General features: G+C 36.3%; 2 protein-coding genes across 2 annotated transcripts; both read right to left on the bottom strand.

Annotated features, from left to right (window-relative positions):
* Positions 1-641: 641 nt before the first annotated feature.
* LOC107770457 (aluminum-activated malate transporter 4-like) lies at positions 642-10,591 on the bottom strand. The gene is made up of 6 exons (XM_016589765.2): positions 10,129-10,591; positions 9,202-9,339; positions 7,634-7,897; positions 7,405-7,541; positions 7,096-7,242; positions 642-1,762 (listed from the first exon to the last, which is right to left on the bottom strand). The coding sequence occupies exons 1-6, from the start codon at positions 10,466-10,468 to the stop codon at positions 1,115-1,117; spliced, it is 1,674 nt and encodes a 557-aa protein (XP_016445251.1). The 5' UTR covers positions 10,469-10,591; the 3' UTR covers positions 642-1,114.
* Positions 10,592-20,803: 10,212 nt separating this feature from the next.
* LOC107764897 (60S ribosomal protein L13-1-like) lies at positions 20,804-22,335 on the bottom strand (the record flags this gene model as incomplete). Its single annotated transcript, NM_001324861.1, is given in 12 exon segments — positions 20,804-21,127; positions 21,130-21,134; positions 21,136-21,141; positions 21,144-21,157; positions 21,159-21,207; positions 21,210-21,237; positions 21,343-21,352; positions 21,354-21,378; positions 21,380-21,393; positions 21,396-21,501; positions 22,043-22,176; positions 22,252-22,335. Coding segments are annotated over 12 exon segments (587 nt in total), but the record flags the coding sequence as incomplete, so codon positions are not given.
* Positions 22,336-23,603: the final 1,268 nt, after the last annotated feature.

Raw genomic sequence — 23,603 nt, 5'->3', positions numbered from 1 at the left:
TAATACATAAACATGCCCCCAAACTTGGCATCGGCTGGCAAGTACGCCCTCCAACTTTAGGTGTGCATAAGTAGGCACCTCTACTTGTCTCCACTTTGCCAATTGAATGCTCCAACTTACAAAATGATCATCTAGACACCTCCAAAATTTATGTGTCATGTCAGCATTTGTGTTTACGTGTTCAACTTTATACAAGTTGAGGTTCCTACTCGTGCAAACCCAAAGTTGGAGGGCATACTTACTAGCTGAGGCCAAGTTTTAAGGTCTGTTTATGTGCTTTTATGCAGATTTGGACTCCCCAATCCCCTACAAAAAAAAATAATAACAAAACAAAGAAATGGAAAGGAAAAAACAAACAAAAAATAAAGCAACCAGAATGATGGACTCCAGCCTAACCAACAGCAGCAGATTTTCAATTATGTGCTGAGATATCGAGCAACTAGGTTCCTCCTTTGGTCAATAAGGCAACAATTGAGTCTCGGAATTCTGGAAAGCAAAACAGATTATTTTTGCTTATGTTACTCTGAGGATCTCTAAGATGTTCCAATTCCAAAAAGGACGCTAATCATCTGGTGAATATCAGATAATCAATTCAATGTGAAACCATTACAAGACAAATAACTATATCTGCATTTCATGTATAACAACGCTTCATTTTCCAGATAATGTTCGCTAAAATCCATTAGAGCCTTACAGCTTTAACCAGATACAAAATATTATCCCAACTGGACATAAAATATTTGTGAAACAACTCTTCCCCTTGCCATCTGAAAAAAGAGGTTACAAAATCCTGTCTTACAGAATTACAACTATAATCATATCAACCCAAATTCATTTTTTCAGTTGAGCAAGTCAGTTTTATGTGATCTCAAACACTGCAATTCCTCCTCTTGCTGCAGAACTAAAAATCCATTTCCTTGACTTCTCATAGATATCTTACTACTTTGTTATCATCTCCTAGGTAAAACGTACCTTCAGCTTCGTAGAAAATTTTCATTCCGAGTATATATTTATCTAAGTGAGTTGTTGCCTAATAGCATCTTCATGACTAGCGTTAGGAAAAAAATTGACTTAATCCTTCATCCTTGAAGCATGAGAAGTTAAGCAATCAGCTCTAGAAATTAGTTGCCTCCTCTGCATCTACAGGTTCCTTAAATTTTGCCTTCTCACTAAGTTCTTGAAATGCATTTACAAGATTTTGAAGTCTTGCAACAAACTCAATTAACAAGGAAGTAAAAGTCGCCAACGACAATGCACTTGCACTTTCATATGTACGTACTTCACGTTCATTTATAATCACATCTCCAAGAATTGAAAGTCGTGAAGGCCACACCATCTGATTGAACACATTCCCAGAGGAACATAATTGTGAAGCAGAAATATTCATACTTGCATTTGGATTCCGAGTATCCAGGTATTTCAATGTATGAGCAGACCTTAAATTGAGAGTTGCTTCACTAAGGGAGTTAACCGCCAAGCGTTTAGGTTCGTTGTCCTTTAGTTCCTGAAGATGTTCAGGATCTTTAAACTGTTTAGGTCGATTTGCATTTTCCCAATTCTCCACATGAACCAAAAGATAAGATTTTTGGTCAATCAACATTTGTAGATCCTCAGCAGCCTCATGAACTTCTTCAAGAAGGTTCCCGGGGCTAAGTTTCTCCATCTTTTCTACTTTGTCTCCGAGATGTCGTATCATTTTAGCTCCTTCAATCCCAACTCTCTGGATCTCCTTGCAAAAGACCTGCCTCAATTCAGACGCTGCCTACAATAAGAAAAAAATGTGAAAATTAATATGGAACCATGAAGCCTAAAGTCTTAATCATGGGCCTCAAGAAGTAGGAACAGAGGAAGTGCAAACAGGAAAAAACAACTAAAAATCAGTTGTACCATCATATTTGATATGCAACTACTTTGATGAACACGAGAAAGCTACAACGAGACCCTAATACTACTCTGCCCCAAAACACTTGCCAGATGTGGATTGAGCATGGGTTCTCATCAGAGCCAGGGAGTGCTGAAACCACTGCTACCATTGACTCCGGTGATGAGATCACATATACCAATAGCAAGGAGGAAGGAAATGATGCCTACCCAGGGGAAGGAAAAGGCACCGGCAGTGGCTCCCCAAACAAACCACAACCCTCTAATGAACTTTATTATATAGAATGTTAGAGGGGCAAACAATGTGGAGTTTAGGAGACACTGCTCAAAGATGATCAAATTTCACAAGCCGGCTATGTTGGTGCTGCTCGAGACAAAGATGGCATACTACAAGAAGCTAACAGTCCCATAGTGATCGTGGGTCACTCTGGAAGCATCGTCATCATGTGGAAAGAAAATATCCTCCGGGTGGATGAGGTATCAGTCACACCCTCAAGATATCCATGCAATGGTCAAGGTACTACCCTCTAACCCCCTTGGTTATTTTCCGCTATTTATGCAAGTAATTATCTAGAGGATAGGAAAATACTTTGGGAAAATCTGATAGATAATTTAAATAAGATAAATGGTAGTTGGTTTGTGGGTGGGAATTTTAATGAAGTTTTAAAAGCAAGAGACAAGTTTGGTAAAAAGTGTATTAACACAAGCAGAAGCAACTTATTCTGGAACTGCATTAACCAGTGTAGATTAGTGGACCTGGGCTACAAAGGTAGTAAATACACCTAGACAAACAAGAGATATAGGAATAAGACAAACCTAATCCTAGAAAGAATTGATAGGTGTTTTGCTAATAACTGCTGGATTAATGAATTTCCTGAAGCATCTGTAACCCACTTACCTAGGACCCACTCTGATCACTGTCCCCTTCTAGTTAAGTTAAAAAAATGGCCCCCGAAATATTAATGCAAGGCCTTTCATATTTGAGTTCATGTGGTGCAATCACCCTGCTTTCACTAGCCTCATTCAGGACTCCTTCCCACCAAACTCCACCTTACTTCCCTCATCCCAAAGGTTCAAAACTAATGTCACCAATTGGAACAAACACCCCTTTGGCAGCATATTCCACAAAAAGAAGGGACCGTTGGCCAGGATTGCTGGTATCCAAAAATCTCCAAACTACCAGTTTAGTCAATTCCTCCTGAATTTAGAAAACACCTTAATCGAGGAATTAGACTCAATCCTAAAAAATGAAGAGGATTTCTGGAAGTTGAAATCCAGAATTAACTAGCTCTCTGATGGTGATGCCAATACCAGATTTTTCACACTTCTACTCTAAATAGAAGGAGGAGAAATAGGACCCTCTCGCTCAAAGATGAGGTTGGTAACTGGCAACATGAGCCCCATGAAATCAAAGAATCCATTATCAGATTCTTCAATGCTCTCTACATCTCTTCACACACCCAGTCTCCCATCCTTACCTCTAATTCAAACTCACAGAATCATACACTATCCACAATTCAAACGACCAATCTGGCTCTACCCTTCAGAGACAGTGAGATCAAAAGAGCAATCTTCTCCCAGTCAAGCCAGTTTCCTGTCTAACAGGAGAGCTTCTGATAATGTTATTATTGTCCAGGAATACATCACCCACTTTGAAAAATGAGAGGCAAGAAACCTCACATGATCCTAAAGATTGACCTGAAAAAGGCTTTTGATAGGATTGAGTGGTCCTTTTATCAGGGACACTCTCCATGATTTCAACTTCCCCACTGACATTATCAACCTCATCTTGTCCTGTGTAAGCTCCTCCCCCATCTCAATTCTAGTTAATGGGGATCAAACCCCTCATTTCAAACCATCAAGAGGCATAAGACAAGGAGATCCTCTATCCCATTATATGTTCATCATATGTATGGAAAGACTTTCTAGGCTAATTGACGAAGCTGTTCAGACTAAGGAGTGGTGCCCAATCAGCATCAGCAGGTCTGGACCAAAGATCTCTCATATGTTCTTTGCTGATGACCTAACATTATTTGCTAGAGCTGACCCAAAAAATTGCTTCACAATCATCAATACTTTAAACTCTTTTAATCAGGCTTCGGGCCAAAAACTTAACCTCACAAAGTCAAGAGTCTTCTTCTCTGCCAACTGCCAACTCCACCATATGGAAGCTAACTCTGCCATCTTATCCATCCAATCCGCATCTACCTTTGGCAAATATCCGGAATTCCCCATCTTTCATTAAAGGTCAGTTAATAGTGACTTCCAATTCGTCATTGACAACATGCACTCAAAGCTGGCTAGATGGAAAATAAGCTTTCTAAACATGACTGGGAGAACTACCCTAGCAAAAGCCTCCCTGATCATGTCATGTAATTTATCAAGCTCCCCTAAAAAACCACAAAAGAAATTGATAAAATTCAGAGGAACTTCATATCGGGTACAACACCCAACAAAAAAAAATACACTTAGTAGGCTGGGACACTGTTGCCAAGCCTAAAAACCAGGGAGGGTTAGGGAATACAAAAGGCTGTGTTTAAGAATAAAGCTATTCACTCGGGCCTTGCGTGGAGACACTTTCATAACAACTCCTCTCTATGGGCAAAGACCATGATTGCCAAGCACTGTAAGTGGGCCCACCCCCTAAAAAAGCCAAATCCTCTACATGGCAGTGTATTCTAAAAGGTTGGGACACCTGCAGAAAAGCCATAAAATGGGTAGTGCACAAAGGTGACAGAGTAAGCTTATGACTCTTGGATCCCCAACCACCCATCAATCAGGAACATGATTGAGGGCCCTCTTACTCAAACTGACCATTCAGCCAAAGTAGCTACCATTTATAATAATGGGGCTTGGGACACCTCCTCCATATCCTTGAGCATCCCTCCTAACATCAGAGACCTCTCAACTACCTTCATTCCATCCAATCCCATAAAGGAGGACAAAATGATTTGGGGCAAAACTAGCAATGGCCTCTTCAGCACTAAATCAGCCTATAGCATCCTTGCTAATAATACCCAGAAGGTGGAAGAGGATAACAATAGCTACATGTGAATTTGGAAATTGAAGGTGCCTAACAAGATCAAAATATTCATATGGCTCTTATACCATGAAAGGCTTCCCACAGGGGCATGTCTCCACAAAATTGGGGTTTATTGTAACCCAATGTGTTGCTTCTGCGCTACTGCTATTGAGACCTCTGCCCACATCTTCTTTGACTGCCCTAATGCAAAATCATTCTGGCAACAGCTAACCTCCCAAAGCACCACAATAACCCAAAGTCAGCTCCCTACCTTTACAAGTAGATCCTGGTTTAACACTTGGTCAACCCTTGAAAGAAAACCATTCAACAACATTCTTAGTTGGGAAGACCTCTTTTTCTTTAGCTTTTAGCAGATGTGGATTACTAGGAATAACAACCTCTTCAACAACAAAAATGATCGTGTCCCTGCTTCTATTGTATTGGCTAAGGCAACTGAGTATATCACTATCTCAGTTAGCCAAACACCCACAAAAGAGAAGACCATCTGGGTCAAATGGATTTTCCCGCTAACAGGTCATTACAAGCTCAACACTGACGGGACTGCTTTAGGGAATCCTGGGAAGGGTGGCATGGAAGGAGTTTTCAGAAACTCCAGCGGCAACTGGGTGTTGAGATTTATGGGAAGTCTGCCTCACACCACAAACACCCAAGCTGAACTACTTGCAGTGCTGCAGGGATTACAAATTGCAGAGCTAAGAGGATTCGTCCCCCTAGAAATCAACACAGATTCAACAGAGGTAATAAGAATGCTTAATTTGGGTAATCATGCCTTTGACTCAATTATTTTTGAATGCAGGTCAATCATCCTAAGATTAGGAGACGTGGTAGTGAAGCACAGCTACAGGGAGATGAACAAAGTAGCTGATCTGATGGAAAAGGAGGGTGCAAACAAAAACCTTTTTGGTAAAGCAACTATGAAAGTTCCTTCGGTATTTGCAAATGAAGCTTTTTGGGCATACATCTTAGGAACTGTTTTTCCTAGGAAGTTTTTGGATTGTAATATTAATACTCTTGATCACAGCTCAGGGGTTAATTCATATCCCCCTGAAAACAATGCACCTGTTTAACTTTAGTTGCTAATACATATATATAATCATCTCGTTAACAAAAAAAAAATGAGAAAGCTGGCCTTTTTTTCCATTTACTTTATTCAGAATAATATATATTGAAATAGACAAAGATATAAAGCATATGCTCTATCCAGTTGAAAATACATGAATCCAATCTCAATGCATACTTGCTTTCATATCTTTGGCCAATATATCATTTGTGGTTGTCTAACAACGCAAAACTTGGAAGCTTCCTTATGACAGTAGCATTTTTAAGTACCAAAAGTACTTGTACTGAATCTGTCATATGGAGTTTTTGTTTATAATACTTCTTTAGAAACCACCACTAAAACAAATAGACTCTAAAAATGTAAAACGTTTTATACAGCAACATATTAAATCATTTTAACATCTTTAGGATAACTTGTTTCCAAAAATAAGAATCAAATAAACATTGGAAAATGACACAGTTATTGCCTACATGCAAAGATTTTGATGGACAATTTTTGAAATTGGTTGGTTGAACTTATAATAAGTTAATTACATATATAAAGGATTTATACTAACTAACTATCTCCACCAAACACAGGTAAGTCAAGTAAAAACTGGACAGTGCAGGTCCAATTGGCAGTAAAAAGGAGAGCACTATAGCACAAAAATGTATGGTCGATCTATGACTCTGTAAAAATTTAAATCTGAAAACACTGGATACTTTAGAAATGTCCAAGGGTGACTCCCAAAATAAGTTAGTTAACATATGAGAATTTCAACAATCTGCAGAAGATCTATAAACATTTCTCAGTGCCCATTTTATTTTTGGCCCAAAATGAGTTGCAAAAGCCCGATATGGAGAGTACTTGGCACATTATCTAAAATTCTCTATTCATAATTCCTAAGCTGCTTCATAGCTAAAGGGATGCATATCAATATGCAGGTTGTAATTTATATCCATTCGGTAAATCATATCCAATTACTTCAATAAGATCTTTACTTCATTTCTTGGAGAAGGTAAGACAATAGTTATAAGGAATCACCTAGTTCCAATAAGTCCATGATTTTAAAAGCATCTGCAATAAAATAGGATGAGAGTTTGATGCAGGAGTTTGAAGATTGAAGCTTTACCTGTATTTCCGAAAGAATACAGCTATGCATAGCCATGACCATGAAAGCGCAATGCCTCAATGCACCACTGACTTTAACATATTCAGCCCACGGATAATTGAACATCCTGTAACGGCCATGAGGGGGTTCCCACACAGCAAAACCTAGCTGCACCAGGAATATTAAAAGTTAGTAATAAGAGAAAATTGCGCAATATCTATATGTCCCAAATGAATGTCCAATTCAACCCCCAAAACCATCCTAAAATAATTCAAAAGAACCATTATGAGTTTTATATTCACCATAAAGTATCTATGAAGAATAGTGTACCAGAGAATCCTCTTGGCTTGTGGACTCCATAGCGGCCCTGTATCCACTATACACAGGATCATCAGAGGCCTGGTAAAGAAGAATTTTTGATGGTATCCTATCATATTCAAGACATTGCAGATAGCCATTGACACAACCTAACAAGACGTGTCGCTGGTGTTAGTTCAGCATAGCCTGGAAAGAACATGTTCCAAGACAAATTGAAGATAAGAATAGAGGAAATCCTCACCTTCCAAAGAAGTAGCAACACCCTTAAAATTCTTTACCACTAATTTGTGCAAATCTTCACCAGCCCAAATGGGGAAGAGGCCAACGTTTATAAGTAAACAGACGCCAGCACCAACCCCAATTAGCAACAATCGGGAAACAGCTGCTTGAAAAAAATGTGAAGTTCCCGATACCAACACAATACAATATGTCAACAAGAACACTCGAAATCCATATTCATATTGCTTCATTGCAGGATACAATTTCAAATAAGTTGCACAAAATCCTGAATCAAAAGAGAAAAGTAATAAGATTAGAGCTGCACACAAGTCAGATGCCCAGCCATGCATATTTCACCAAGGATAACAGGAGAAGAGAGATGTTACTTTACAGAGGAAGTGAAAGGTAAAAGAATATAATATCAGATACGCATTAGTCTCAAACTTATGCAGTAATTCTCTTACTTGATTTTGTCCATGTAGCAACCAGGTAAACCCTTCCTTTAATTTTACATTTTAAGCTGCTTATTCTTTTCTGCTTTGATTAGTATTGTCCATATAATGCTTATGCATTAGAAAAGATATAGATGGTAATTCTTGTTGGTGCTTCTGGTACGTTATGTAGTCTTAATAAAAGAGGTTATAGAAGATTGTATCTGAATCTTAGACTTCTCTACTTACTTTTCCTTTCTAGTCTACTCTCCATGTTTCGACTCCCAGCAGCAAGAAGTCCCTCTATTTACTTCTACTCGTGCTATTTTTTCCTCCTAATAACCAACATTTCCACAATCCTTCTAGCCTAAGTACTATATTACACTTTCAGGAGAAAAGCCTGTAAAATTAAGAATCTAAACAAAGCCTTTTCAGATTTGTACAATACTAAATTTTAAAAAGGAAGAGTTTCACAAAAAAGCCGCTGTTTCCCTTTCTTCTTCCTCTTTTTTTCCATTTTAGGGGATTTGTTAACTTTTTCTAAACCCTATCCCTCAACCCTTCCCTCCTCCCAAGGGAAAAATGGTTTTTTCCCAATTTTTGCCCCCTTGGTGACTCCATCTACCAGCCTAATCATTGGATGTCGAGGGGCTTTATTGAAGTCAGAACCACTATTAAGAGAGAGTGTGAATTAAGTAATCATTTACTCGGAATTACAGAATTGATCAAAGCCATGGGGGTTTCAAAGGAAAGAGGTGTCGGAGCTCATCTTTTAGTCTAACCCAAATACAAGACAGCTATCAGTAAATTTTGACATCTAAAAAGGGTAGCCCGGTGCATGCTATGCGCGAGGTGCGGGGAAGGGCCGGACCAGAAGGGTCTATTGTATGCAGTCTTACCCTGCATTTCTGCAAGACGCTGTTTCCACGATTCGAACCCGTGACCTATTCTCTTAAATTGCTATTGAATAGTTTGACATTTCAACAGCTTAGTTATTCCTTAAAATAGTCTTGCAAGTAAGGAGAAGCAGATAAAATGGGATGAAAGAAGTTCATGCTCATTCACAAATGAAACTGTACCCAATGTGTACATCATGAATAAGGAAATAGTGAGACTTGAAGGATATTCTTGATGTAAAATACTAGAATTCAAACCAGACCTGCAATAAAAATGCTGATGACAATCACAACCTCCTGCCATTTTCCAGCCATAACAGATAATTCGGCAATGCCCAAAGCTAGCCCTGCAGCAGACAATGTCCCCAGAGCCCTGTTGAATCCTTTGTTAAGTGTCGCACCTAGCATTTGTATATATCAATTAGATTGTGGATATCAAGCAGGAATATCCACCAAAAGAAATGGATAACTGTAACTTGTCAAAATGGATAAATGTAAAAGAACAACAACAACAACAACAACAACAACAACAACAACCCAGTATAATCCACTAGTGGGGTCTGAGGAGGGTAGTGTGTACGCAGACCTTACCCCTACCCTGGGGTAGAGAGGCTGTTTCCAATAGACACCCGGCATCCTTCCCTCCAAGAACTCTCCACCTTGCTCTTGGGGTGACTCGAACTCACAACCTCTTAGTTGGAAGTGGAGGGTGCTTACCATCAGAGCAACTCACCTTGTCCAAATGTAAAAGAACAATGAACAGTTAAAGGGCCACATCAATTTTGTCTCAATCCCAAAACACTTTGAATTATATGTGTGTATTCCACTCTATCGGGACCAATTTCATTCCAACACTAAATAATTTGAATACGACAACATATAACATGCCTATGCTAAATCGACATAAAACCATTCTGTTCTACTCATGCTCATTTCATACCAATAACTAAATAATGGAACACAACCATATTTAAGTGGACCTGAATCCGAAGTTGTTAGGATTGGCCATATGAATCATCATCTAATCATTTAGTTCTATTTGTGCTCATTTCAGTCCAATATTAAATTACTTGAACACGACGGCATTTAACATACCTATGCTGAATTCAATCAAAAGCAATCTGCACTATTCAAGCCCATTCCATTTAAATAATAATAATAATTTGAATATTCACAAAATTTTAACATACCTATGCTGAACTCGAATACAACGACAACGGTGAGGATGGCCCAAATGGAGTATGTACCAATATAGGATAGAGGTTCTTTAAAGAAAATGAGAACCGAAACGAGGGAAAGTGCTGAACCCATCTTAGCAGCGAAAATGACTTTCCTAGGATCCTTACGACCCATCTCAATTGCCTTGAATAAACCTTGTTTAACATTACTGCAAAATTCATTAATTCGATTGCGTAATCCTTCATTTTCAACATCCAATCCATACTCTGAACCATTGTGCAGCAATCTCGCTTTGCTCGTTTCATTGAAGTTTTGGCTCAATGATCTAATATCCACATTGGCCTCCGCCATTTTCACCCGTATAATTGCTGTTATTTCGGATCAATTTTCATAAAAGCAGCAAAATTAGATATTAGATAGATAGAAGAGAGAATGATCTTGTATGAGATTGTAACTCTTAAAAGAAGAGCAACCGCTGGTCATGATAATAGTGAAACGTCTTATAAATCCCTCAGTTGGAAAAACAAAAAAAAAAACAAGACCAACCGTCAGTTGAGATTTAGAAAAAGAAAAACCGTCAGTCAGAATAATTCAATCATAAGAAGGTTGTTGCCGTGTCACCATGTTATATTATACTCCTATCTATTATAACTAGATTATCAATGTGAATTCTTATTTTTTTTTTTGATAACCGTAGTGCCCGAGCCAGCTTGCGCGCACCTCGACTAATTCCACGGGATACCTGTCACCTCCCACCAGCAACATGTACCGGGTAACTCTATCCACCAAGGCTTGTATAGATGGGAAGAAATCACCTAGCATTTGACTCCAGAATTTGAACCTGTGACCTCATGGTTCTCACCCACTTCATTGACCACTTGTGGTGCTTATTATCAATGTGAATTCTATCAAAGTTCATTTAACTCCCGCGCATTAATTTATGATTTATTATAATTAGTTGTGTATTTCAAATTCAACTAACAAAGCTCAAAGTTTTTTCTTTTTAGTCTTAGAGTACAAAAATAATCATGAAGCAAATATGCATTTCTATATTGTCAACTTATTAGAACATTAAGGTAAAATTAAGAAAAGATAAGATGCACAAAAGTGAGAAAATAAACACAAAGCTCTTTGAAGGACATCCAATTTTAATTTTGTTAATAAATTTTTCTTAAAAAAACAATACTTGAATGAATATTGTGATCCCCCACCCCCACTCATTCGTGGTTCTATCTTTTTTTGTTTTATATAGCTATAATTTAATTATAATATTTTTAATAAGTTTTGTTATTTCAATTTGACGCTCGATGAATATTTTTTTTAAAAATAAACCTTGCAAATATGCAAGGATGATTCTCATTTCTTTGGTATTTTAAAATGTTATTTTTCTCCATTAGCTTTATCTTGCTTACTTGAGCGTAGTTATAAGCGGTGAACTCTTAATACCCTTATGTGCTCCATTTATTTCATTTACGTTTGAGTTATTTAGAAAGTAAGCTTAGTTAATATATACACGTTGATTTCTAGTAATTGTAAAGTAAAAATTAATTTCTATCTTTATTTACTTTCTCCCTTCTTTATTCTTCACGGACCTTTAGAAACTTTTTGAAATTTTTTTGAATAAATAAAAAGAACTTCAAATAAAATTTAACTTCGTAATAGAAAACTAAACAAAGAATATGACCAGGAAAATAAAATATGTCTTTTGCAAATTATTCTTCTTCAACTTGATTAAACCAAATTAACTACTTCATAAATATTAGCAAGTATTTTATTAAACTAAATAGTATTTGACACGACCACTATATTAAGAGCTTTTAGAATAGAAATTTTCAAGTTAACCATAGTAAAAGGTAAGATGATTTGACAAATCCTTTCCTGTAAATGATTTAGTTCTTGAGAAAAATAAAGTCTTTGTTGACACAAGTTAAATCTACTATAACTTTTGTGCCAAACAATTTCAAGTAAAAATGAATTACCACATAAAATAATTATAAGTTATGATATATATCACTAATCTTAGAGAGTATTTATAAAAATCAATTGTCATAATATATAATTGCAATTTATGATATAAAAATATAATCCTTGATAATTTTTAAATAGTTTGATAACGACAGCTCTAAACTTTAAAAGTAGACATAGATATATACTGTTTAAAATCATCTCTTTTATATGTATGATGCATCATTTCATGTAGTGAAAATAAAGCAGAACAAATGAAGGATAACAATGGTTGGGACATTTTAGATTTTGCTCTAGTAGATAATGGTAATGGGCAAGTTATATACAAAAAAATAAAATTAGCTATGGAAATGGAATTGTCAGCCGCAATCCTAATGAGAGATGGACCCACTAAAAGTTTATACGGTTGTCTCAAAATGCTAAAAAGTCGTCGCAGTCGAACTCTACTATAGTTAGTGTAGTTATCAACTTATTGGACCAATCAAAGCTCACAACAACATTTAAATGATCAATGACTTAAAAAAGTTACGCATGAAATGACAGAAAGAGGCCTTGGTCGGCAAGCCGGCAAGACAACGCCGAGCTGCTTCTGTATACGGTCAAAATAGATTTCGGTCTTCCTACGTTCGATCGAGTTCGAATGGTAAGCAATCGGAGTGGGATTTTGGGATGAGTTCCGAAGGCAGTACAAACGAGCCTCGAGTCCGAAAGCTGATCGAGGAGTCGGCTCGATACTTTTATCGAGCCCGTGACCGAATCGGTCCGTAAGGCATTGCTTCAAGGTCAGAAATGCGCTACGCCCACCGCGGAGGTCGAACTCAAGCCAAAACCGAGGATTCGACCCAATAACGAGCCCGAGCCAGTGTCGAGCTCACAGACAAGAGTCGTTACAACCGCACTAAGAGAGAGAATCTTTGCAGGAATCGAGGAAGAAACAAATCATCATGGGTCCTCCACTATATGCTTTATTTTATTATAAATGAAGTAGGATCCCTCTATTATAAAGGGGGGATCCTTGTAAGCAGGGACAAGAGAAAAATACATTGTAACAAAAGATCACTTCTCATATTGAAAGATATCTCTTCATGCTTGTTTTATTTTACCTTATTCATTCTTTTGCTCACTATTCCCATTCTCATAGCCAAGAACACAAATATTTCTATTTCCCTGTACGATTTGTATCAAATTGTATCACATATCCTTAGAACCATACACAAATTTAACGTTTTCCGATTTTTCGAGTAAACAGCTTCCAAGCCTCTTCTATCTATTACTAGCAGGTTATGCCCGGGCTAAGTCCGGGCCCGATGGCTATGTGAGTAATTAATTTGTATCTAAATTTATATTTTGGTTTAATTATTTCTTCGTCAATTCTCAACGGCAACACTATCCTGATATTATTCAAAAAAAATAAGCGTTTTGAGCCTTAAAGTATATTCATCAAATAGTATGGGGCAACCTAAATGGTGGGTAGCCTCTATGTTATCAGATTTCTAAATTTTTGTGCTAAGATTATTTCACATATATATTTTTGTCTCATGTCCCTGGGACCAATTAATCAAATAAATATTATAATAAAGTTATAATTAACTTAAGCTTGCAATAAAATAGAGTGCATACCTTTGAACTTGAGATTTTATTTCTGCTGAAGTTAGAAGTTATATGTAATGGGCATTGAGCAGCTTTTGAGCATAACTTTGAAGTCTATGACATGCATCTCTCTTAGATTATTTTTAGTCAGTAACTTTATCTTTTTCAATTGGGTATGATCAGGTGTGGAGGTTGTGATAACTTATTCAAGAATTTTTTTTTTAGCATCCTTCTTTGTACTGATTTTGTCAAACCTAGAATATTTTCCGTCTATCCAATATCTTGTAATTTCTAGGGAGCCCATGGAGCTCCTTTTCTAGCTATCTATTATCGACCTCTCCCGCTATTTACTATCGAATTTGCTATTTCCTTAACTAATATAAAATATATATACATTCAAATATAGTAATTCAATTTTTATATTATAATATAAAGAACAATTATTAATGTATATGCTATTATGGAGTATATATTTTGGCACTTTCATGGATATTTCATCCAACTCGTAAAATTTTATTTTCTACTCTTATTTAAAAAATAATGTTTCTATTTGCATTCTAGTACTATTAACATGTTCGTTTGATTAGTTTACTTAATTTCATTTATATAAATGTAAGTAGTAGTACGCCCTCCCTCCTCCAACCCTTCTCCATCTTCAAAAAAAATGTTAGTAGTACCTTTTTGTAAAGTATATTGATCTCCCCTTTCCTTTTTAAGATTTCGACTCTAACCCGTTATCACGATCCGAAATTTTCCACCGACGGGATTGTGATGGCGCCTAACATTTCACTTTCCAGGCAAGCCAACGTTAGAGAATCATTAAACCAATTCCTTATTTTCATTCATTAAGTAACAATAATTAACTAAAATGAAATATAATAAGTGCGAAATATCATAAAAACTGTATTAATTACTACTTCTCGGATTTGGAGTCACAATTCACGAGCATTCTAGAATTTACTACAAGTAATAGTCTGAAAAAAATATAACTGCCTGAATAAAAGAAACAGTAGAACAGAAATGATAGACGGCGACTTCAAGGTCTGTGGATACCGACAGATCTACCTTGAGTCTCCGGACAGCGGACCAATAGCAAAATCTCGATCAACCAGAGCCGGTATCAAAATCTGCACAGAAAGTGTAGAGTGCAGCATCAGTACAACCGACCCCATGTACTGGTAAGTGTTGAGCCTAACCTCGATGAAGTAGTGATGAGGCTAAGGCAAGGCACCTACAATCAACCTGTACAATTTAACAGTGTATACGCAAATAACAGGAATGAAGAACTAAACAGGAAATGTTGGGAGGGAAAAACATACTGAGGGGAATACAAGATAAAGAACTACAACAGAATGATCACCGGAGCAGTCAATATACCATGAATCAACAGGAATAGTGAATACAGTAAGTAAAAATGTACGGCATCACTCTTCGTGCTTTTACTCTCAATCTCACCATAAAATTAATAAAAACGGCACGGCATCACCCTTCGTGCTTTTACTCTCATATCATGGTACGACATCACCCTTCGTGCATTAACACTCACAGTATGGCACGACATCACCCTTCGTGCATTAACACTCACAATATGGCACGACATCACCCTACGTGCATTAATACTCACAATATGGCACGACATCACCCTTCTTGCATTAACACTCACAATATGGCACGGCATCACCCTTCGTTCATTAACACTCTCCCTTACCATAATGCAATGCATAAATAACAACAGGGAGATAGAATAACAAGTACAAACTGTACTTCAACATTTGGTTCCATAATATCAATCTCAACTTGAAATAAAAACTCAATTATCACCAGAAAATTCATAAACATAATAAGAACGATAATTTGGATAACACTAGTATAACACGTAGCAATTTGGCATAGGAATGAGACAATGTCAAAAAAATAGAGAAACATAAAAAAACAGGTAAATTGGCGGCGCATAGGTATTCGTCACCTCACATATACGTCGCTCACATGAATTTCACTTAGCAATTAATCTAAGGTTCCTAATTCCCTCAAGTCAGGATTAGACACAACACTTACCTCGCTCCGAAGGCCACTTAATCCTCAATCACAGCCTTTCCTTTGGAATTCACCTCTAAATCACTCGTATCTATTCAAAAATGACTCATTAATATCAAATATTGCTAAAGGAATCAATTATATTGCATAAATTAAATTTCTCAAATTTTCCTTCAAAAGTAGAAAAATCGACCCCGGACCTGCTTAGTCAAAACCCGAGGTTCAGATCAAAATCCTTTTACCCATTCACCCCCGAGCCAGAATATGTAATTAGTTTTGGAATCCGACCTCAAATTGAGGTCTAAATCCCCAAATTCCCGAAATCCCTATTTTCTACCCTAACCCTTAATTCTACCATAAAAACTCTAGATTTTTAGTTGATAATTCAAGGAATGTAATGGGTAATTGAAAGAAAATGGTTTAGAATCACTTAACAACACCTTGGGGAAGAAAATGACTCTTGAAAATCGCCTCTACCCGTTTGGTTCTTGAAAAATATTGAAGAAATGGCTTAAACCCGTGTTTGATTCTGTTTTATGCACTAGGCGATAGTGTGTATCGCGTTCGCGAAGGGTACTGGCTACCAAGCCTTCGCATTCGCGAGACCTTGCTCGCGTTCGCGATTGTTATGCTCCCCTGGCCTTCGCGTTCGCGAGACGCTGCTCGCTTTCGCGATGAAAGAACGACCAACCCTCCCCCAGGTCCCCAAGTGCTTCGCGTTCGCGATGAGCAAGTCGTGTTCGCGAAGGGTAAATCCCCCATCACTTCGCGTTCGTGACCGCGCCTTCACGTTCGCGAAGAAGGATTCTCAGCCTCACCTGATTACTCTTCGCGTTCGCAAGAGTACCTTCGCGAATGCGAAGAAGGACATACCAGAACACACATTCTGTAGAAAAACTAGATTTTCAAAGTCCAAAACATCCCATGACCTATCCGAAACTCACCCGAGCCCTCGGGGCTCCAAACCAAACATGTACACAAGTCTAAAAACATCATACGAATTTGCTCGCACGATCAAATCGCCAAAATAACACCTAGAACTCTAAATTTAGCACCAATTCAAATGAAATTTTCAAGAACACTTTAAAATCATAACTTCTCAACTGGACGTCCGAATCACGTCAAATCAACTCCGTTTCTCACCAAATTTCACAAACATGTCTTAAATATCGTAATAAACCTGTACCGGGCACCGGGACCAAAATACGGACCCGATACTAACAATGCCAAATATCAATCAATTCTTAAAAATAAATAATTTTCAAACTTTTAATTTTCATAAAAAATTCATAACTCAAGCTAAGGACCTCCAAATTCGATTCCGGGCATACGCCTAGGTCCCATAATTCGATACGGACCTACTGAGACCGTCAAAGCACGGAGCCGGGCCCGTTTACCAAAAATATTGACCGAAGTCAACTAAAATTAACTTTTAAGGCAAAAATTCTTATTTTCATTAGTTTTCAACATAAAAGCTTTCCGGAAACCTGTCCGGACTGCGCACGTAAATCGATAATGGTAAAAATAAGATTTTTAAGGCTTAAAAGCACCGATTCGAATTCTAAAACATAAGATAACCTTTTGGGTCATCACACCCGTATTCTAACAATATAGATTTTGTAGTAATTCGTTTGTCCTTTTTAATCCTGCAATGCTAAAATTAGTATTCTTATTTGACATTTTATCACATCTAAAATGATATTCTTCTGTCCTATTTAATGTGATACTTTTTTCTTTTTAGTCAATTAATTTTTTTTAATATTGAGTAATAATTAAACTTTAGAATGTCAATTATACGCCTGATCAGATGATTTATAGCCGACACAAATATTTTTGGCTCATTGTAGACCACAATTGTCAAAGGTCTTCTTTTTTTCCTTAAACGTTGTAACCAGTCAAATATCGTCATACAAATTAGGAAGGATAAAGTATATAATTCTGTGCAAAATGTAAGACGTATATTAATTAAAATTGCAGACTAATTAAACTCTGCATTAGTTTATCCAATAATATTTTTCTAATACAATCAAAAAAAGTGCATTACTTATGTGAAAATTATTTTTTCTAATCTTTCCAATCAAATTTTGTCTTATTTTAAGAATAACTTTATTCTGAAAAGATTTCTCCTAATCATTTTAAACGGACGGCCCCTTAATAATAATACTGCTAAAAAGATTGGCGTCGGAGTTGTGATGTTGCACTAATTTTTTTGGGTGTTAATCAATAAATTTCTGCATAATGAGGCTGACGAAATAAATTTTATTTGCTGAAATGTTAATCTTAGTTATTAAGACTTCTCAAAGAATTTGATTTCTTTTTCCATCCATTAGAATTTACACATTTTATGGAGTAATCATGACTAATTTAGTTTCTTTTAAGGAAGAGCCTAAGTAGCTCATTTTACTCTAAACAGAAATTGCTCAGATGAATGTGTCAAAATGGTGAAGTATAATGATAAATTAAAAAACGGGCCCCACATGGACAAAATAGCCTTAAAAACATAGCTGGACGTATGATACAGTGAATTAAAGCGGACCCACTGGTTCAGCAAATTGTTTACACATGTTCATGGTGTATGCAACGAAGTGTGGTTGCTTTGTCCACAAAAAGAACGTACACAAATAAGAGAATCAGGTACAAATTATTTAAAGCACATAATTTATGAAATACCGGAAACCCCCTCTATTTCTAAGCAGGTTTGCTTTTAAGCTAGCAGCTGAAGCACACATGTTTACCTCAAGCTCCTCAAACTGTGGCTTATATATAAGTATAGAATAAAACATTGTAACGTAAATATAATATACGCTTTAAGGACTTGAGTAAATGTTTTCGAACGACAAAAGAAATTGCAATTTCGATACCCAAAATTAATACTGTTCCACAGAATTGCAATTTTATATACGCCATAAAAGAAATAGGAAAACAACTTTATACAACCCAAATAAGCTAATATATGTTCTAAGACAAAATAGAACTTCTTTTTTTATTTTTGGTAATTAGTGATAATAGGACTGAACAATTCCAAATGTTAGTTATTCTTTATTTTTTTAAAACAGAATTAATAGGAATATAAGAAAATCTTGATTGGATAGCATATTATCATGAATGAAACTCTTCACACTGAGAGTGTGTGTTCAGTATGGAGGAAATTTTCTATAATTTTCATGTTTGGTTGGTTTTCTCTAAAAACACAAGTGTTTTAAAAGAAATCAAGAAAATGACTTTTCTTGTGAGAATAGGGAAATCAAGTTTCGTAAATGACATTCCACGCTAATTGTCTTCTCTCACGCTACTTTCAAAATTTTAACTTTAGGAGTTCAACTTCAAAATTCTACCGTAACTCATTTGATTTATTGAGTTCAAACTTAAGTTTTTTCTACTTGTTTAATGAACACATATAAGCCTCTGTTTGGCCGTAGATTTTACCAAGATATTTATTTATAGATTTTATTCATGTTTTGGCAGATTTTGAAAATAAAATTTCAAAATTCCAAAACTAGTTCTAGACCTGTTTTTGGCCCAAAATATTGCCGTTGGATTTTTTAACAATTTCAAAAATTAACTCAAACTTTTTATATTTTATAAAGAAAAACCCACCATCTATTATGACCCAACTAATCCACCAGTTAATTACTATCAATTTTTTTTGGACCGGTGGATCTTGTAATATTATTGCAATTTGACAAATTATAGTGGCTAGTAATTGTGTTATTAGCAGTTGATATTAAAATATCAGGTTATGGTTTTAGGATAGTGTATTATATAGTTTATTATAAAAATAATAATTTTGTGCCAAACTTATCTATGTTCGGAACGATAGTTTGTGCTAATGATAATGAATGGCATCGAGGATTAACAAGTTTGTTTATTTAGTACTATTGGGTATTTTTGATAGTTTTAGAACTTATGGGTATAAGTTACATTTCATGTTTTTCAAAAAAATAAAGTGAAACATGTTTGAAAAACAATATCCAAACAGATTTTCATCTTCAAATCAAATTTTACCGAAATTAATTTTTTTAAAACAAATTTGAGAATCTATAACCAAACCCTAGCTAAGATTTGAGTTAATTATTGGGTTCGAATGAACCTAGGCTTAACTCTACAGACGCGAGACGCCCCCAACAGCAAATGCATTATGGTTAACTCAGTATCCAAGTCCATATTGTCGAGTTCATATTGGATCAAAATCTACGGCTCTAAAAACAATGTTATTCTCCTGGCAGAAACGAAACAACAGCAAATTAAGTTTCCATTTTCCATTTGGATATAGATTTTTTTTTCTTTTTAAAAAAAAAAGTTGTTTGAAAACATTGTTTATTCATTAAAGTCATCAGTTTTTGAAGAAAAAAAAAAATATCAGGCAAAGATCACTTCAAACATATAATATATATAATAATTAATTTTATAAATCGAAATACACATTAAAAAAATCAAATAAACTAAAATATAACATATATAATTTTCTAAAATGAAATACATATAAAATTAATCAAATAAACTAAAAATATAACATATATATAATAATTAATTTTAATGTAATAGTGTTATTTTCCCAATAGATTTTCAAGTTTAGTTTGGACAAACTTTTGGGTGAAAATCTTTTCTTCCACTCACAGAGCTTCAACTTTTTTTCTAGGTAAAATGCATGTCCAAACATAACCTTTACTTCCAAAAATTATTTTTCCGCATAACTTCAAAAACTCATTTTATATACCAAAATATCGCACCACAGCTATTGGCCTTTCTAAACTCCACAAGCATAAATACCAAGTAACTTGCCCATCAATCAAGATTTTGTCCTTGTTATTACTAGCTTGGCACTTTTAAATGTTGGGGTATTAATGGTCTTGAACATCGTCTCTTGTACCTTCCAGTGTTTCTTCATTCTAGTAATCGGTCTTTACACATTCACAGAATAATCACATATCTTTCACGAATTAATCAGGTCAAATTACAAATGATAACCTCACTGTCAAGCCCGAGGACATTATTCAGCAAAATATAGCCATCAACACAAACCACCTACCGCCACTCCTCCCACTCACCATTAAATAAACCCAGTGGGGGCAGGGGTAACTCTTCCTTGCACTCCAAAATTTTCAAAGGATGCTGCTGTTCAAATTAGGTCAGCACCAAGAAAATAATTTTAAACATTCTTAAAATCTCAACAACAAAGTAACAAGTGTTGAAATTGATACACTCAGCTGACATTGAATGCTATATTTAAAAAGTTCAAAGCAAATTCTGTAATTAACTAAGTAGGAATCAAAAAGATGGGACAAGTAAATCAACCAAGATAAACCTCACTACTTCTTTTCCTCCTTCTCAGCCTCTGCAGCCCTCTTCATCCTAGCACCAATGTGACGCTCGTTCGTCCGCTCCACACGTAGCTTGCCATAGGCATTGAACGACTTCATCTCTTCAGTAACCTTGACAAGATCAACTGATGGCTTCTCACGTGCAATAGGCATGTAAGCACCATGGACTTGAGTTGCCGTAGCCAATTCCTCGGGGGCAGAATCACCAGCCTGAAGGGAGTTGCAGCAATTAGGAAACAAACAGAGAGAAAGCACCTCTCAGAAGAAGCAATACACACATTTATGTTTCCAGTTAGCAGAAACCACATATCTTACCTTGACCTGGCGAGCACGTCTTGGGAAGACGACTAATTTGGCCTTGTAGGTCTTCAACCTTTGAACATTAGTTTGAAGCCCCTCAAGTGACCGATTCCTGCGACGATGATCAACCGCAATACCAATTGTTGGAGCCAGTTTCTTAGGGATACCTGCAGCCTGGAAGCAATTCACATAACAATCAGACAAACATGAATTGAATGAATCAGCAAAGTAAAATAATTCTGTATTACGTTCTCAATTGTCAGTGTAACCCCCAAATAACATTAGAATGACAAAAATAATCAGCACCGAAAAAACTTGCCCACCGAAAAAACTTGCCAGCTGCTTCACCAATAATTAAGTTTTCATTTGCTTTTTAAAATACACTGTAAATGAGCTCACAAAGAAGAAAGTATGAAAATCCTACAATCTTGACACCACCAAAGGGGTGTATCAGACTGCTAAAATTCTAGTTAGTAGCAAGCAATTGATATACCCCTTGTAATCTTAAATAAAATAATTTAATAGTGGGTGGACATAAATTGGTCCCCCCACCCCCCAAAAAAAAATATAGACTCCATCCCAGGCAAATTGCTTTCTTATTAGAGCATGATTAAAGCTATTAATCAAACAACTGACACTGAATGTGCAGAAAGAATAGGCTCATCTCACAGTTAATTTTAAGGAAGACGAAGCAATAAAAAGTCGATTAACAAACCTTGAGTTCCTCAAGGGAGAATCCTCTACCAGACCTAACTTTCATGTTGTATTTGAGTGTCTGACCATGGACAATAGGGCGAAGAGTTCCAGCAGTTGGTCTGGGGAAAATCTTGACAGCCTTCTTTTGTCTTGCTGCAATTGGAAGATGGTCAGCAAACTATTTGAGTTAAAACAATATTAGTAGAGTATAATTTATCAAATATTTACCAATTCTTCTCCTGGTCTTGCGTGCTGGCTGATTGAACCATGTCTTCACATAGTTCTGCCAGTGCTTCTTGAAGTGTCCATTCGGAATAACATTGTTATGCTTCATGACTTAAACTACATTGCCCAACACAAGTCATATAACGTGCGTATTCAAAAGCACAGAAAAATCTTAGAGAGAATACGAGAAATCAGTCAACCATTTACGTCAAAATGTATATCTTAAAGAGAAAATTAGAGATCATTCAAAGATTCAGCAAATTGCATATGCAAAAGCATAATATCGCAGAACCTAAGTTAGCAAATGATTGATACCGATAAAGGGGTTTAGATCTAAACACAGGGGTTGAGACTTACCACGACAACGACGACGAGGACACCGAGCAGAACGAGTTAGTCGCTACCAGTTGCTAGCTTTGAAGATAGTGATACTCTGGCACTTTATACAAAGGGCGAAACCTTCAAAAACCCTAGTGTTTTGGACGGGTTGTGTTTCATTGGGCTGAAACTGGAATTGTCATCTCTGGGCCCAATTAGTACTGGAGGATAGTGGGCAGTTCAAAAGGATCTTTACACAAATAGCCGGCTGGATTCACAGTGTACTTTCTAACTAGTATACATAGATTGTACATTGATTATACATGGTTATACACATATTATACATATATTGTACATTATCCTGATATTTTGTTATTTAATCAGTTGGGTCGGCGGCTATTTAGGTTAATTCTTCCGGTTCAAATGTGAGGATGCTACTAGGATAAGTGCACAAATAGCCGATTTATCATTTAACAAAAAATTACATAAATATGACACTTTTTTGGGTGTCCTTTAATTTTTTTTACCCCCACTTACTCCATGGGCAGAATCTCAAAGTCAAAAGTTAAAAGTATTTCTATGAGGCAAGTGAGGGGAAATACTTGTCAAACTTAAAATTCTGCCCATGGGGCTAGCGCGTACAATAATTCAAGACCATCCATCTTGAGGCCTATTTAGCCCAGATTTATTAATCTTTGCAAGTTTAGTCACTTAAAAAAAATATTTCGACATGTGCAACCGTGTTTGCAAAAATTCATATTCGAAGTTTTACTTGATGTTTGACATATTACTTGTGCAAGTAAATTTCTGGCATATGCGCATAAATTTCAAACATATGCACATGAAGTATGATTTACTGAGGCCAATTTTTCGACAATCACGCCTGAAGTTTGGCATGCCACAGCCAAACGTCTGATACTGACACCCGAATTTTGGCCTTCATTATCGGGTTTTCTGAAGTTTAAACTACCAATTTTTCTACAACACTCGCTTGATTTATTTTCATAATCAAAATTCAAGAACCACTTATTTTAAAT

The sequence above is a fragment of the Nicotiana tabacum genome, chromosome 21, assembly GCF_000715075.1.
Source record: "Nicotiana tabacum cultivar K326 chromosome 21, ASM71507v2, whole genome shotgun sequence".
NCBI lineage: Eukaryota > Viridiplantae > Streptophyta > Magnoliopsida > Solanales > Solanaceae > Nicotiana > Nicotiana tabacum.
The sequence above is the reverse complement of the archived record's forward strand: the minus strand, read 5'-3'. Positions and strand labels throughout refer to the sequence as shown.

Coding starts and splice junctions, on each gene's coding strand:
- LOC107770457 (XM_016589765.2), bottom strand. CDS start 10,468: ATGGCGGAGGCCAATGTGGATATTAGATCATTGAGCCAAAACTTCAAT. Junction 9,340..10,128: donor TGTATTCGAGTTCAGCATAG/GTATGTTAAAAT, acceptor TACAAATGCTAG/GTGCGACACTTAACAAAGGA. Junction 7,243..7,404: donor CAAGCCAAGAGGATTCTCTG/GTACACTATTCT, acceptor TTCCTGGTGCAG/CTAGGTTTTGCTGTGTGGGA.